This window comes from Cyprinodon variegatus, unplaced genomic scaffold, assembly GCF_000732505.1.
Source record: "Cyprinodon variegatus isolate N-32 unplaced genomic scaffold, C_variegatus-1.0 Scaffold929, whole genome shotgun sequence".
In the NCBI taxonomy this organism is placed as follows: Eukaryota; Metazoa; Chordata; class Actinopteri; order Cyprinodontiformes; family Cyprinodontidae; genus Cyprinodon; species Cyprinodon variegatus.
This window is the reverse complement of record NW_015151382.1, coordinates 79,750-96,752: the sequence shown is the minus strand read 5'-3', so window position 1 is coordinate 96,752 and position 17,003 is coordinate 79,750. Positions and strand designations below refer to the sequence as shown.

The window sequence follows — 17,003 nt, the reverse complement described above, 5'->3', positions numbered from 1 at the left end:
GTACCAACTGTGCCCATTAAGATTAGCCTCTGTGTTATAAAACTTGTACAGTTTTCACACAAAAAAACAAAGAACTAAATAGTTAAAGTCATAGGGAAACAGCTGTTCCAACCATTGCAGTTCTGAATTCTCCCGGGTGGTGCCTGAATTTACACGAGTGAATAAAGTGAATGTGATTGGTTGATTATTAAAGGGGTGAGGTTCTTGCGGCGGAAGATTCGCAAGATTTTTGGTTGTGGCCGGTGTCTCGGAAGCATCTTGCTAACCAGTTAGCAACTTAGTGCTAGTAGCTTCCCAATGGGAAATTCCATTGGGACCAAGTAGCACTAAATTGTTGACTTAGAAACAACACTGTCAAGGAACGCTATGGACAATAGGAACATGCAACAGGATCCATTCATTTTTTTTATTTAGAGGAGGAAAGCGGGGACGAAGATGTTGTGGAAGAGGACGCCAGGGCGGCAGAAGCTTGGTTTGGTGTAGAAGGCTTACAGCCGTACATGTTTGAGCCCTTGCCTCGCAACGCTGCCAGTTCTGTTAGCTCTACGCCTGCTGAAGACACAGACGTCCATCCCCGTGAACACTGGGACGGAACTCAATGGGAAAGAAAATGATTCTTACTTGAACCATTGCGTATATTAGCTGCGACATATGAATCAAGATAGTATAACTGAAAAAAATTGATTGACAGGTGACCGTTGATGTACGACTGGCGGAATTTAGGTGTTCAGGGTCATTTTATGCAGGCCACTAACTGGCCTGCATAAAATGACGAAGAGAACCCCACAGATTTTAATACAGGATTTTTTTTTATGGAAATTTTCTAACTTTTGGGACAATATTGTCTGATAAAGAACACATTTATATAAATGTTTAAGCTAGAATGATATAAAATTAAAATATACGACTTTAACAGTGACACAATCTAAACTCTGATATGAAGGAAATATTAATATCATAAGTTCACACACATACAAATACATAGATGTGTGTGTCTGTGATGTTTTTGCACCTGATAATCTTTTCTCATTCCTCCCGAATGACATAGTTTAAGCTAACTCCTTCAGTTGAACACATGGGAGCATTGAAAACAGCCAAGGCAAATGCAGAATCCGATTTTTGGTTGCATTTCACTTCATTGCTCATTTCCCCAGCCACCCCTCCACTTATCTGACATCTTAAGTTTAATGCTAATGCTGGTTTAGGTTTACATTTAATCCAACCACACCTTCCCAGTAATATCCTATCCTCCCTGTCCCAAACTGCTTCTTACATTTCCTGCTCTTACTCCCATTGTATTTTATTTGCTTCCATCTCTTCAGTTTGTATCCCATCCCATTTATCTTCATTTGATTCTCCGTTTCACTTATTTTTGCGTCTTTTTATTCAGAATCTTCATGTCGAAAAAGGTCAGTTTTTATTTTTCTCAGCACTCCAGAGAAATACCCTATATTTTAGCTTCTTTTTAGGATTTCCTAAAATCCTTTTCTAAAAACATCAGCACCCTCTCTACTATCCTTCATATGCCTTTGACTGGCCTTCAACTGAAGCCTTTGTATAACTACACTGGCCTTGAAAAGTGGCCTTGACAAGCAGGAGATGTATACAGCTTTACACAAACACACACTTCTGCTGCTGCACAAAAACACAAAACTGGCAAGCCTATCTTTCACACTGGCTGCAGTTCAACTAACATAGTCCCATCCTGAGGAGTAAGCAGATGTAACTCACTTTCTCATACACACATAAACATGCATTCTAATTTATCCTACAACTAACAAATATTTATTTTAGTGTAAATAATCTTAATGTCCTTTATTTGATGGCTGTGTCGTTCCTGGGATGTTCAGAGGGGAGGAAGGAGCTCAGATCTGTTTTATTTGGTTCCAACTGTGATCTGGATCCCAATAATAATGGAGTTACACAAAAATCAGTTTTGTAAATGAGAATTTTAAAAGACAATGCAACACAGAAATGAAACTTTTCAGACACTTTGGAGAGAGATTTTGACCTTCTCCTTTTTTGTTTTAAATATGAAAAAAATCCTGATTAAATAAAAAGAAACCATAACTCCCTTTTAAAAATTTATTTATTTTTTAATAAAGCTTGTTTGACCCAATAACTAACCCATAGTTAGCACCTTTTGAATGTTTTGTAAAGTGTCATGTCTCCATGACAACTGGTTAAAATCCAGAAGAGCTGCCAAAAAAGGAACAGATAAAAATGGATAAAACTATTATGATAGAGACTGAGATACGCCATTTATTAGTAGTTCCTGTCTCTTTTTTTCTAAATGGTTTGCATTTAGTTAGCATTGAGTTTGCATTTTCCTGACATTTTGAATTGAAAAAACTTGGAAACAATGTCCAGTAGATTGTTTTTAACTTTCTTTTTTGGAATGGAGTCAGAGTAAAAAAAATGCACAACCATGAGAGAAGTTGGAGGGGATTTTGCTGCCATTCGGCTGGCTTTTAACTGGGAAGGGCCATTTTGAATGGCTGCTACTGTATATTATATATTATGATATGTATTATATATTAACATATTATTAGCACCAGAGCACAGTTGTTTTCAGACAGCAACTAATGCACACCACAGTTCAGCTGGAGCCAAACCGAGAACACCTTCTAGTTTGATGCGTATTAGAGTCCAATACTTTCAATACTGACCTAAATGGACCCATAATAACCCTAAATGAAGTTATCACCAAAGTTTTTCTAATGGTTTTCTTCATTTGTGAAGTTGCTTAAGAGAGTGGCTTGTAGGGGTGGAACGGTTCACAGAATCCACTGTTCACATATGTTGATTGTTGCCTTACATGTTGGTCATGTTGCTGTTAGCATAAACAAAACGTGTTGCACAATGCTTGCACACTGTTGCACTTTTATCCACAACTTTCTTTCCGCCGTCATCGTAGGTCACTCTAAATGCAAAGTGGTCCCATACAGCAGACCTATAAAGTGCTGCTGGCGCGTCTTCCAACTCCTGTTCTTTCCCACTCGCCATTCCCACACAATTCTCCACAACTGATATTTTTCTGCTACACCCAGCTAAGCTGCTTCTTCTTCTTCTTGTTTACTACTGGTGGTTGGCTTTGGTCGCAGTACCGCCACCTTCTGCTCTGGAGTGTAAACGCTTCACCTATGAGAAAAAGGAGCAGCGCATGAACCGAACGCAACACACGCAAACCAAACCGAGACAGTCGAACCGAACGGTTCAGACGGTTTTCATAAACCGTTCTATCCCTAGTGGCTTGATAAACTTCATCTCTCAAAGTAAGCACAGTGTTACTCCATTCCCTTTTAATATTTGGAAGTTGGTCTGAATTGCTTTTTTTTTTAATAGGATTGGTCAAATAGGAAACTATTTGATTCCCATTGAAGACTATGGTTAAATATTTCAAATTATAACCACAGAATTGCCTTGATATACAAAATAATATGATTTTAGACGTGCAATTCAAACCACGGTTAATCAGTTAACTATGAAGCTTCTGCGATTAACTACGATGATTTGACAGCCCCTATTGTGTGTGTGTGTGTATATGATTTTTTATAACTTACTTTTTTTTAAATATCTTGACAGATTATTATATCTACTTGTATTCCTTTTTCACTTTTTTAGATTGAATTTTTAGGATTGCATTCGTTTCAAATTGATTTTTTAACAGATCACATTCTCTTTTCTTTAGGCACAATACAAACACTCCATCCTGCCTTGAGTGTTTCTATTGCAGCTGATAGAAATGTGTCTTCACTCATCACTCCAGAGGAAAGCCTGTGCCCAAACGTAAAGAAAATGGGTGCATGGTGCATCCTAAAGACAAAACCCCCAGACCAAATATGAGCGGAGTGGTGAGCAGTTCAATGCAGTGAGGAATGCTCTGATCTTTATATTAGAGAAACCAAACAACCTCTCCACAGATGCATGGCCCAACAAACACAGGAGAGCTACCTCCTCTGGACAAGGCTCAGCGGTAAATCTACACCTTATGGACAAAGGACCAGACTTATGGACTTTTGAGGACCAGAATGTTCACATTTTGGACAGAGAGGATAGGTTGTTTTTAGAGAGGCGTGAAAGAAGCCATCTATGTTAAGAAAGAAAAACATTAAACAGAGGGGGTGGACTCAGATTTCAGCTTTCAAAAATCTAGAATACAGCAATAGAGTTGATTCCTTCCCTCTATTATTGCAACCCCCACCCCATACAGGGGACCAAAAACACCTCGCCTGTTCAGCCAGGGCAACAGTTCCCTGTAATGACCCTCATTCAGAGACATAGACAGGTATCGGTTATTACAGGCAAACAAAGAACTCAAACAACCCCCAGTCTTAAGGGGCGGACCCGTTGGTCCGGTTCAATTTGCATGTTTTCTAAGTCAAACAACTCTATGTTTTTGGTCGACTCTATAAAGCCTCAAACTCTATTTCTAACTTTGAAAAAGCTTCCTGGATGGGAAGTGAAATTGCTTCAAACTTGGAAACAAAGTCCAGTGTGTTGTTTTTTAACTTTTTTTGATAAGACTATGACCTGGATGACTGAGAATCTTCACCAGCATAAAGAAAAATGGAAAAAGGCAATTTGAAAAGCATACAATTCATAAAACTCAAACAGAAAAATACAAATTTGAACATATAGAACTGAGAAAAAAGAAACTTTAACAATAAAATCCGGGGGAAAAAAACAGTAAAGATACTGTTGAAACTTTCTTTCCATCAAGACGTTTTTCAGTTTCATTTCTGGATTGCCTTTCTTTATTTCTTTTCAATTTTATATTTATAGAGCCCTTTTTTGCCTGCAACAAAATTGGAACAAAACTGACTCTACAAATAAGAACAAAAAAAAACAAAAAAACAGAAAGTAAACAGCTGGTTACAAAGATGAGAACATGACATGGTTTCTGGTACCTGTTGCTGCTTCCTGCTGCTCCCTCTGTGAGGCTGATACAGTAACCATGTGCAGATGATTGGGTCCACATTTACAGCTATGCCCTGGACACTGACCAGTAGGACCGCACCTAAAACACAAAAAAACAAAGGAAAACATGTCATAAATCAAGCATAACGGGGAAAATATAAGATAAAAATTAATTCTTTACATCTGCAGATTAGCTTTGCAGTGGTTTGATAATGTTACCATAAAAGCAAAGATAAAATATCCGTAATAAAAGTAAACCTAGACCAAATCAATCTATTTTGTTATTAGAAGGGTTGAGCAGTAAAATAAAGATTCCTAATAAAAGAATCAGTGTATGATAATAAGCGCAAGTGACCCAGATCGTGGATGTTTTTCTTTTTTTGTAGTGCAGGTCATGCTGGGCTTCATGGACCTGCTGCCGGGTATCAAGCAGGCTTGTAGGAGTGAAGCTAGAAGCACAGTTTGTTTCAATTTCGCTGTTCAAAGTGGTATCACACTAAGCCAAGAATAACATTTTCTTTTGATAAATTTCAATGAAACTCAAGACTTTCATTGCGTTTTGGTCTACTCTTAAAAAAAAAAAAAGACTCTTGATCAACAATAAGCAGGCCCTGAGGTAATGCATTAGGATCATATTAATAATGATTCCCATGCCGGCAGGATTAGTGGAGGCTCTCTGGCTCGCTGTGGAATGTCCCGGCATGACGATAGGAGGATGTTTTTGCTCTAGAAAGACTTTCAGCAGTTTAACGGAGCTTTGGATTAAAATCCTGATGTTCTGTTTCAGATCCTGTTCAGGCATCGGGGGCTGAACTGCAGGGAGAATGAACAAGTCTGTCTTCTTACCTCCAGCAAAGCCTGACTGCCTGTAGCACATTTTACTGTAGTTAAACCATGGACACACTAACAGACACACATCCACATATTTTTCAAACACTAGCTCTCTAGGTTGGTTTTCTAGGTTCCATTTCTGTTTGTGAACATCATCTGGTCTGTTCCTGTTTGGCTGTGACTCCATCCTGGAGAGAAATAGCTGTGCTGCTGCCATCAACACCTTTGTTTGTAGATGTTGGAGCTCTGCTTGTTTTTCAGTGTAGTCCTGTTTCTCTGACTGTGACTGGCTGGATGTGCTCTCCTCATCCTCTTACATGGGAGTTGGCTCGGAGCTCGTCTGCCTGGCTGTGTGTTTCCTGGACGCCGCAGCCTTTTACAGCTGCTTTTTGAATCCCTGTCGGCCTCAGCAGATGGCCGCTCACACTGAGCCTGGTTCTGCTGGAGGTTTGTTCCTGTTAAAAGGGGGTTTTTCCTCTCCACTGTCGCTATAAGCATGCTTAGTAAGAAGGATTGCCTTTGAGTCATTGAGTTGATGCGATCAACTGGTTTTCCTTAGGTAGAAACTTTGAACCAATTTGACCGTATGATCTGGTTGAATTGTCTCTGTAAACTGAGTAGCGGGTAGCACTGCCGCCTTGCAGCAAGTAGGTTCTGGGTTTGATTCCCGGCCCGAGGTTTTTCTGCACAGAGTTTGCACGTTCTCCCTGAGCATGCTTGGTTTCTATCTAGGTACTCCGGCTTCCTCCCACAGTCCATAAACATGACTGTTAGGTTAACTGTCTTCTCTAAATTCTCCTTAGCTGTGAGTGTGAATGGTTGTTTGTCTTGTTTGTCTCTGTGTTGCCCTGCGATGGACTGGCGACCTGTCCAGGGTGAACCCCGCCTCTCAGCAGCCTGCTTGGGATAAGCTTGTCAGGAAATGGATAAATAAACTGAATTGAATTATTCAGATTAAAAGGATGCTAAACCAACAGGTAAATTACTCTTTAATCTATGCATTTGTTTATCTTTGTTAATATTTGTAATTGCATTTGAAGAGTTTATATAAACATCCCTATTTCCAGATGTAATGTCAGGTTTTCCAATGGCCTTCTTTTAAATTCTCGCCTAAACCTGTCCTTATCCAGTCCTTCATCTTCTTACCCAAGTTTAGTATTTTTTATCATTATAAACTCGCTTTTGCATCAATATTTGTAAATTCCTTTATTCCTCTACACATACTTATCTTTCATAAGTTATGACTCACGTTCTCCTCCTGACAAGGAAGTATAGCTCAAAAGTGTGGCTTGAACTTTTATACCACATTGTGGCTGCTTAATAGGCTTTGGCTGTGGCTACAGAGCTGAGGTTTGACTTCAAGCAGTTTCATCATCACTTTAGGACAGCGTGCGCATCATGGAACCCAAAAAGACTGGGAAGAGGCTGGGTAGTAAAGATGTTGTTTAATGAAATGATTTTCAACTGCGGTCTTTGGGATGCAGTGAGCCCAGTTTATCACATTTAGCCCAATCAGCAGAAATGAAGCACAGGACAATAAATTACAGCAGCCAGCAAAGGCATCCATCCATGGTCTAGGAAAATACTTAATTGCTGCCTATTTATACACAGCGTCTTTCTGACAAACATGCAGCCAGATAGTTTTCTATGTTGCATCTACTGCTGAAAAAAATAACCTCTCAAAAAGCAGTTTTTCTTGTGTTATATTTACTTTTTTAGTCCATGTTTTAAAGATTGAAAGGCCGCAGCAATCTACTGCATACTTTTTCTTCTCGTTTTATCACTACTTTGACATGAGTGACAAATCCTTTGAAGCACAAAGCACCATGAAAGGGCCTTGCATGCTTAAAAGGTGACCTCGACAGCAGGCCAACTGTTGTTTTTGTCCCTCCAAGCTAGCAGGGTGGTATATGGGTAATTACACACAAGTGATGACAATGATAACAAAGGTGTTTTTCTTGCTTCTTAAGTAATTCCTGAAGAGAAAATAAAAACAAAATTGCACAGTGGCCTAGACTTTGAAACTATGAACCGCTGACTGCTGTATGAAAATAAAGCAAGCATCAGGTTGCCTGTGGTGCTCATTAATGTCAAAGGTGTTGTTGTGTTTTTCCGCAGTGGTAAAATAGTAGTAGAGCTAAAAGAAACAGGGGGAGCTGCTCGTGTTGTTTTACGGCTCTGTGACATCAGGCTGCTCATGGCCTCAGGCTACATAGATAGGTCAAACCAGTAGACTTATCTCAAGTCATATCAACTTCTTTCTCCAAGTCAGTCGTCAAGGAAATCTAGTAGCTATAAAGCTTTTAAGTTTGCTGTGGGTTTGTGTGCTTAAACAAGTAACACAACCTATTGGGGACATATTTGAGAATAGAATATGTCTGTTCTGTTTAACTGCAACCCTGAAATTTAAGGAATTTGGAGCTCTTAGGTTAGAGCAAGTTCAAAACCATGTCCCTTATTTAGCGCCAAAGTTCTGATTGGGGTTATAAAGGGCGCAACCTTCCAATTAGAAGGCCATGACCTCCACGGTAAGCAAAGGGTAGAGACACATAGGAGCTGCTTCTGAACCCCAACTGCCCCCCAGGCAGATTCCTGGAGGTGGGGGGAAATTTTTTTCTTTTTTTTTCTTGTTGTCCCAGCCAGCTAATCGCCCCCTCAGAATCGCTTCATTGTTGGATGTGAGGCAACACAGGGACTGTGCGTCCACCTTCTCTAACAGAAAATAAATAAATATAGCCCAGCCCGTGTCAGCCAGATGACTTCTGACAGGTTTGGTTAATTTCTAAGCCAAGTAGCAAAACAAAACATTACGCCAGCGAGCAGAGCATACACCGCCTTTAATTGCTTTTCCGATGAGCTCATGACTTAAAGGTGTCCTGGAGCGAGCTATGCGGCTCGACAGGTGTTCTGCTTATGAGTGTGTAGGTGTAGCCATACGTGTAATTGTCTGTGTGTGAGAGAGACAGAATGTAAGTAAAAAATGGAACTGCTGACACCATTACAAAGGGACTCAGCTGTGTGTGGGTGTCTGGCAAAGAACACAGTGTGAGGTTGTGTGTGTGTATATATATATATATATATATATATATATATATATATATATATATATATATGGGTGATGAACAGATTTTTTTATATATATAAATACACACAAAATTGTGTCTTAATATTCTCTATCACTAATGTCACACAAACATACCACAGGAACCAAGGGGCTCAGGAAGGACACCGACAGTTTGACTGGAAACAGACCCTGCTCTATGTAAAGCCAGCTCTCTTTCTGGACTTATTTAATACGCTACACAAGATCCTGATATATAATGTAGGTGTATGTATATGTAGAGAGGTGGGAAGGTTAGCAGCCTACATTGGCTTACACATGTTTTCACATCTTTAAGTATGATGGAACAACAAGAGCTCGCAGCTGCAAGGGTAGGAAAAAAAAAATCTTTGGTTACCCTGCTTCTAAAGGTTTAGGCTCCTTACTATGATACATTACAAGAACATTTTTAAGCACCATCCAAACACACACACACACATACATGTATATATATATATATATATATATATATAAGTAAGTAAAAGCTACATATAAGTAAAAGCTTTTCAAACATGCCTCAACAAAATGACTTTAGAAAAATAAACCAATGAAACAGGAATGAACAAAAAAAAATAATCTAGAAAAGAGTGAAAATGTGATCAAAGGAGTAAGTTAAATCAAGGTGTGAGCACTAAATAGTATCACAGGTGTGTCCAATGTTGTAATCAGTCAGTGGGCCTATATATAAGGCTACAGTTAGTTACTGTGCTGTTTGGTGGCATGGTACATACCGCACTCAACATGAACCACAGGAAGCGAAGGAAAGAGTCGTCTCAGGAAATCAGAAAGAAAGTTACAGACAATCATGTAAAAGTTAAAGGTTATATGACCATCTCCAAGGAGCTTGATGTGCCAGATGAAGGTTGTGCTAACAGCCCAACACTCTACAGGACGCTTTGCATTTGCAAGAAAACACCAGGATTGGCAAGTTCACCACTGGCCTCTCGTGTTCTCTACAGATAAAAGCAGCTTCACACTGAGAAGATGCGACAGATGTGACAGAGTCTGGAGACACCATGGAGAGCGATCCGCTGCCTGCAACATCCTTCAGCATGACCGGTTTGGCAGTGGGTCAGTAATAGTGGGGGGTGGGATTTCTTTGGAGGGCCGCACAGCCCTCCTTGTGCTCGCAAGAGGTAGCATGACTACCATGAAGTACCGAGATGAGATCCTCACACCCTTTGTTAGACCATATGCTGGTGCAGTTGGCCCTGGGTTCCTCTTAATGCAGGAAAATGCTAGACGTCATGCAGCTGGAGTGTGTCAGCAGTTCCTGCAAGATGATGCATAGAAGCTACTGGCTGGCCCGCCCATTCCCTAGACCTGAACCTGATTGAGCACATGTGGGACATCATGTCTCGATCCATCCACCAACGTCACGATTCACCACAGACTGTCCAGGAGTTGCCAGATGGTTTAGTCCAGGTCTGGGAGGAGTTCCCCCAGGGGACCATGCGCCACCTCATCAGGAGCATGCCCAGGCCTTGAAGGGAGGTCATACAGGCACATTGAGGCCACACACAATACTGACACCTCATTTTGACCTGTTTTAATGGCATTACATCAAAGTTGGACCAGCATGTTTTGTGGGGTTTTTTCTTTTACACATTAACTTTGTGTGTGACTCAGATCCAGGCGATCCAATTGAAGGTTTTTGAGTGATTCTGCTGTCAGCACATTCAACTGTGTACAGAAACAAAGTATTTAAGTGAAAATACTTTCTTGATTCAGTTTATTTGGATTTACTGTACAATGACACTGCCACGCTGGAGGAACACAGAGTGCTCAACCAAAGGTTGGAGAAGATCAGCAAGCAAACTAGAATCAAAGGGAATCTTTAAGTTTGAACCGACAGGAAGTTTTTACTCATCCACTTTAGTTCCCCTAGTGTTGAAAACCCAACCCAACACTACAGACTTGTATGCTGTTTATTCCCTAATGGAACCCTATCCCAAAAAGAACAAAAAAAACATCTTGCTCACTCAAAACCACATCAATAGAAAATAATTCACGGCTGAGTGTGACCCAGTCATTTGTCAGCAAGATAGCTTGCCTTCTTAATGAGAGGGAAAACAGTCTAGGTCCTGATTGCATTAATGTATCATTACCATATCCATCACCAGCATTCACGTGCACTGGGTGAACTCTAATGGGCCCCATTGTAACATTAGGGGAACAAGGGAGACACTTTTGAGCTCATTAAAATAAATAGCCTTCTGCTTCTGCTTTCCCATAGAAAGCTAGAGTTGAGCAGAGTTACCTTGTAAAGGGGCTTATCGCTACCATCGTTCAGTTGTCTCTAAAGGCTTTCTCTGCAGTTCAAACCAAGTTCTCTCCATTTGTTATTATGGGTGAGGAAGAAAAGCAAAGTTAAGCTTCCATCTGAATGCGGGTTTTAGGTAAAGGTCTTTCACAGAAACAAGAAGAGTCAAAAATTATAATAGTTGGCATTTCTTTCCGACAATAGCAGAAAATGAACATAGACTGGTAGTTCTATCATTGTTGAGTCTGGAAATTACTTGGAATATGGGGAGTGGTGGTCTAGTGGTTGGGGCACAGAGCTTGTGAGTTCGAAACCCACTCCCACAGACTGCCACTGAGCAAAAGCCCTTAACCTCACCCTGCTCCCTGGGCGCCCTTCACATGGTGGATTACATTGTGTGAACAGAGGCCATCTAATGAGGACAGTCTTCTTGCCTTTGGAAGATACACAAGATAAGGACACATCCTGGAGCCGGACCGATAGAGGAGAGCTATATGTAATCCTGAGACATAGAGGCAAGAGGCACGAAAGTCAGAGCATGGATGGCGTGTCAGTTTCTGACAAACAGCTAAGCATCCCCCTGATGCAACACATAGACTCATGAGGTATAGGAAGTAGGAGATGATTTGTTTGGGGCTCATTTTTGCCTGATGCCAACGCTTGCTGACGTTTTGAGCCCACAGCTGTGCCGACTCCAAGCAACTTCTCTTTCCTGTAACGACCTGAACTGGAATAAACTCTGTTATTTTTTTACTCCTGTTTTTATAGCCCTGTTTATATGGTTTTACCCAGTTTGAGTTAAGAATAATTAAACTAGGTAACTTGCTCCCAGGAAAAGAACTGGTGGTGAAGTTCTGAGCCGCCTTCAGGGGGACCTAACTTCCTTATTCAACACTTTAAAGAAAAATAAATTGGGGTTGTTTTCTCAAACAAACTACCTTTCCACCACATACTGAATAAAACCTTAAACAAAAAAAAAGCACAGTTACTTTGAAAACAAGCAAGAGAAGAAAATCGAGAGACCGGGGAACATTTTGTGAGCTCAAATCTTACACCAATTTCTCTTCCCTCTTTTTCAAATTTTGTCTCTAAGGGGATTTTTTTCCTCCAGTTTCCATTCCTGCTATCCAACTCATCCTCTTCTTTCTTGCCACAGTAGATTGAAGATTACTCCTCTAAAAGACATAGTTTTTAAGTGGAAGCACATTTGAACCATTTAGCAATTTGGTCTAATGGTTTCAGGATGAGGCATTTCAGCTGTGATGCAGGAACAAAGGGAATAAGACGATACAGTGTAATAAAACACCACTTATGACTGGATATTTTTTCTTATTCACAAAACAGCTGCAAGCGCAAATAACATTCTTTGATAAGTCATATCTATATTCTCTGTCTAGTACATAAATAATAAAAGAGGAAATGAATAATAATGCATTGTATGTCTCTGCCTGGATGCCTGTTTTTGTTCTGAACCTTCAGAGAAACATTTCTTCTCCAATCCCTGTCCTGTTATTAGCTACCGTTGAATGAAGCCTTGGTTTACACACCCGTCACTGACAGTTCAAAGTAAAGGCCAAGTATGTGTTTTGATGTTGGAAGGGGTCAGTCCTGTCTGCACAAACACTGGAGATAATTGGAAGTTGTTTATACATCACAACTGTATTTAATGCAGTTAGACATCACACACACGGTGCATCCTTTCAACTACACTTTAAGGATGCAGAGGCCACCTGCAGTACAGGACAGCTGTTCTACATTAACTAACACACAAACGCAATGTTAGGTCAGCTATTCCAAACACGAGATAATTCCAAGACTGTAAAGCAGCGGAGCAGGAGGAGGGGAGGGTGAGATGTAGGAAGGACGGCATGAGGAGCACTCAGGAGGGGAAGACGATGATGACATCAAGGAGAGCTAAAGGTCAATGTTTTATCTGGATGGATACTGAATCAGCATTATCACAGTGTAGACTCATTGACTTCTTTTCTGATTCTGAAAAGAATTTGAAACAGATGCTATAAATCATATTATTATTGCTCTAAAAGTATGGTGGCTTGAACACCACCAATAGGGCAGAACAAACATCGCAACTATGGCTACGTTAACACTGCAGGCCTTAATGCTTAATTCCGATTTTTTGGGGAAATCCGATTTTTTTTGCGTTGCCGTTCACATTTCCAAATATATGCGACTTGTATGTGATCTCCTGTCTGAACTGCAGTTATACAACGTAGCAGAGGACGCAATGACATTACAGGCCAGGGTGCTCTGTGTTTACGGAAGTTAACATGGACAGTAGTGCCGGAGTGCATCTAGCGATCTTTCCCAACCTTATAAACACAATCTTTTCAAGATGGTTAAACATAAATACTGCTCTCCGCATCATCGTCCGCCATGGTTGTTGTTTTTCTTGCCGCTTCTTCATAGCAAGAACCAGAATAGCGACTTCTGTCGGGTGTGAACGGCATTTAGGTCGGATGAAAGCATCCTGGCTGTTCAGACACAGGTCGCATTTGAAAAGATCCGATTCGTATTGGATTCAGGACCACAGAACCAAGTGGCCTGGGTCGCATTGAAAAAAAATCACATCTGTGTTGTTCAGGCTGCCATGCAAAGATCAGATCCAGGTCGCATATGGGCCAAAGAATCGGATTTGGGTCACTTCAGGCTGCAGTGTAAAGCCCATGTTGCAGCTAAAACACATTGCTAATTAACCAAAGGGTAATGATGTCATATTTTGTACTTTAAAATTGGCTGTATTAAACAGGAAGTGGATGTAGCAAAATAGGGTGGACCACAGATCAGCAGGTCTTCCAGGGTGATGAATCATGAAGTATCGGTTATGTGATGCTTTATCTACAAAAAGTCACAGAAATATATTTTATTCAAGTTGTAAAGGTTTTTATTGATATATGTCTATAATTTGAAAAAAAAAAATATTGTTTTAATATTTTTAGCAGCAACATTGAATTGGTCATGAGCAAAACTTTGCACTAGGCTTGAAGTGACAAGAATCTTTTCTGTAAAAAAATTTATTTGAAAAGAATCCAATTTTTAAAACTGGGTCTGAGAAAAGAAATAAAAAAGCTTAAAAAACAACATTTTAAAAACCTACTCTATGTGATAAAGTTAAATGTAAGAAAACAGAAAAGTTACTATCAAATAATTTCTTTTAATTACGTTTTTCAAAGTTTTATTTCTGGATTACTTTTATTTTAAAGTTTCCATTTACAAAATGCATTCTTTGCAAAAATAATGGAACTAAATTCACTCCATACATCTTGTCGGATTGCAACACACAGATTAAAATTTTGCCCCTTTAGTGATCTGTGATGCGCCCTAGTTTGCTACATCCACTTCCTGTTTAATACAGCCACTCTTAATGTAAAAAAAAAATAAAATAAAAAAAAAAAATGACAGAGTTACTCTTTGGTTATTTTGCATTTTTTGCATTTTTTTTCAACATTTTAAAAGTTTTCCTAAATTTCGCAGAACATTTCAATTCCATTCAATTCAGTTTATTTATATAGAGCCAATTCACAACACATGCCATCTCCTTTACAATTCAACCAGATCATACAGTCAAATTGATTCAAATCCATTTATTTGGATGGAAACATGGCTGCTGGGATGCATCCAAACTACTGCTACAAATATAATCATTAAGGTGTAAAGACTTTCATTTTTACTCTCAGACTACAATAAAATGCTCTACCCCCCCAACCTGACTGCTTTGTCTTTTTTCCTTTTTCTTCCTTTTCTGCTCTCACTACACTCTGACACCAGTCAGTTGGACCCCAAACAGCCAAAGTACAATGCAACGTTTCAAAATTTGGAACGAGGTAGTAACAAGGACTCATTGAACAGGCACTCTAAAACGTATATCTCCTCTTATTTAAAGCTCCATAAACATGGTGGCTCAGCTTTAATTATAAACCAGGAGGTAGCTGATGAAAGTTAATGTCCACTGGCTGTTGGTATCGGCCAACAACCCTTTCATCTACGGCCCTTGTATATGATATGAGGGTAGGAGAGTAATGGTGAGGCTTCCTGTGTTTACCGCCCGTTTATCTAATGGCTATTTGGGGGCTGAAAGGCCACAGCAGGTCAAACCACACACAGCGAAAGAAGTCAAGGACCCCCGGAGGACCTCTCAAAGTGACGGGATTTTACAACTACTGCTTGGTCAAGGAACTACTGCGGCCGCACAGCAAAAGCCTGACATAAACATACACATACCTAAAGCAGAGCGATGATAGTTTATTACTACTGTGCTAGGGCTAAGTGTGCTGGGGGCAGAAAGATGAGTTGAGCCTTCCTTTGGACCTTAGGGGCCCCAAGGTAAAATAAGGGGGAAAAAACACTTTGAAAGGGCCACTAAATTACTCCAATTTCAAATACATTAAATTACACAGGAAGAAATAAAATCAAACTGATATCAAATTGCAGTTCTACTAGTGGTGTAAACCTAGACACACTAAATGAATGCTATCAAAACACTGAAAGAAAATCTTTGCTGAGTAAGGCAGGATTTAAAGAAAAAAATAAACTGAGACTGCCTGTATATAGCTGATAAATTATTCTATATATATAAAAAACAAAACAAGACAGGAGAGGTCCTAGTACTGTTACCACCTGTGTTATTTTTATCCTCAGAAGCAATCTCCGGACAGAGGACTGCTTTGTGCCCACCAGACAAAGAAACAGGGAATACTGAGAAAGTGACTAGCAACCACCAAATCAAAGACAAGCAGTTTGGTTTGTTTAACAGGGGACCGGGCCAGAGTGGAAAAAAAAAAAAAAAGTCTAAATAAAATAAACCTTTAATTTGACTGAAATTGGAGGCAACAGGCGCTGCTGTAAGAAACGGCTGTGAAGTGTGATTTCTTGCGGTTTGGGTTAATCCTGATTGAGGAGCCCCTGAGTTGAAATGTCAGCAATATGAGACTAAAACAAAAATAATTACATCCAGAGTTAATGAGCACAACTGCCTGTGGCACTGGAGAGAGAGGAGGGGGAAAAAGAGAACAAAATACTTCAATGAAAAGACTCAGAGCTGCTGGTCATTATGGTTTAAACAAAAAAATGTAAATTAGATATCGATAATTAGGCCCAGAATTATTCATACTCCTGCAGATTTGGGTTTAAAGTAACAGTTTATTTTCACCAAAACATTCATTTTGATTTTAAGTAATATTAACAATGAGGAGCAGTCCAAATTGGGTTTGTTGAGGGAGCTTAGGACAACGGTGAAGGCTGGAGGACTTCCAATATTAAAGACTTAAAGCTTGTCACCAGAGCTGCTTTGATACATTTCCATTGGTAATATGTTGCAATTACAAAGCGGGCCAACACTTAGAGGAGGGATTTAACTCATTCAATTAAATCAAGTAATCTTTTTTGATCCCAAAGGGATCTTTAAATGTTGTTACATTCTGTCCAGTTTTACTTACCGATTTTGTTTTGCACCTTTTTTTTCTCCAGCCAACTTTGACATTTGATCATTGCTGCACTGGACCTTGGTGGCTGTAGTTAGTTTGGATCTCCTGTAGAGGTCTGTTTAACAGCCCCTCTGGAGAAGCCTCTGACTGTAGACACTGTTGGTTTTTCCATAATGTTCCTCATTTTATAAGGAATTCTTCTTTTTGAAATTATCTCCAGAGAATCTAGAGGAGTTCCTAGAACTCCTAATCAGTTTGTTGAGCTTTTTTAAAGTAATTTGCTTTTATGCTGTTACCCAAGCATCAGAGCAAATGATGTCACCAGGGCAACAGAAATCAGGAAAGTAAACAACAGAAAGCAACATGAAAGTGAGCCTGTGCGTTAAGGCTGAACAATTAATTGCATTTTCAATATAATCTCGATTGAAAAAAATGCAATTTCCAAATA

The 17,003-nt window shown here is 39.7% G+C and overlaps 1 protein-coding gene across 1 annotated transcript in view; it reads right to left on the bottom strand.

The window, feature by feature from the left end:
* The window catches only part of LOC107100003 (vacuolar protein sorting-associated protein 13B-like), a gene marked incomplete at both ends in the record, with an annotated part of 299,591 nt that overhangs the window by 221,130 nt on the left and 61,458 nt on the right, over positions 1–17,003 (bottom strand). Inside the window, one exon of the mRNA XM_015398349.1 lies at positions 4,911–5,020. Within this exon, the coding sequence (XP_015253835.1) occupies positions 4,911–5,020 (110 nt within the window). The remainder of the gene's footprint in view (positions 1–4,910; positions 5,021–17,003) is intronic.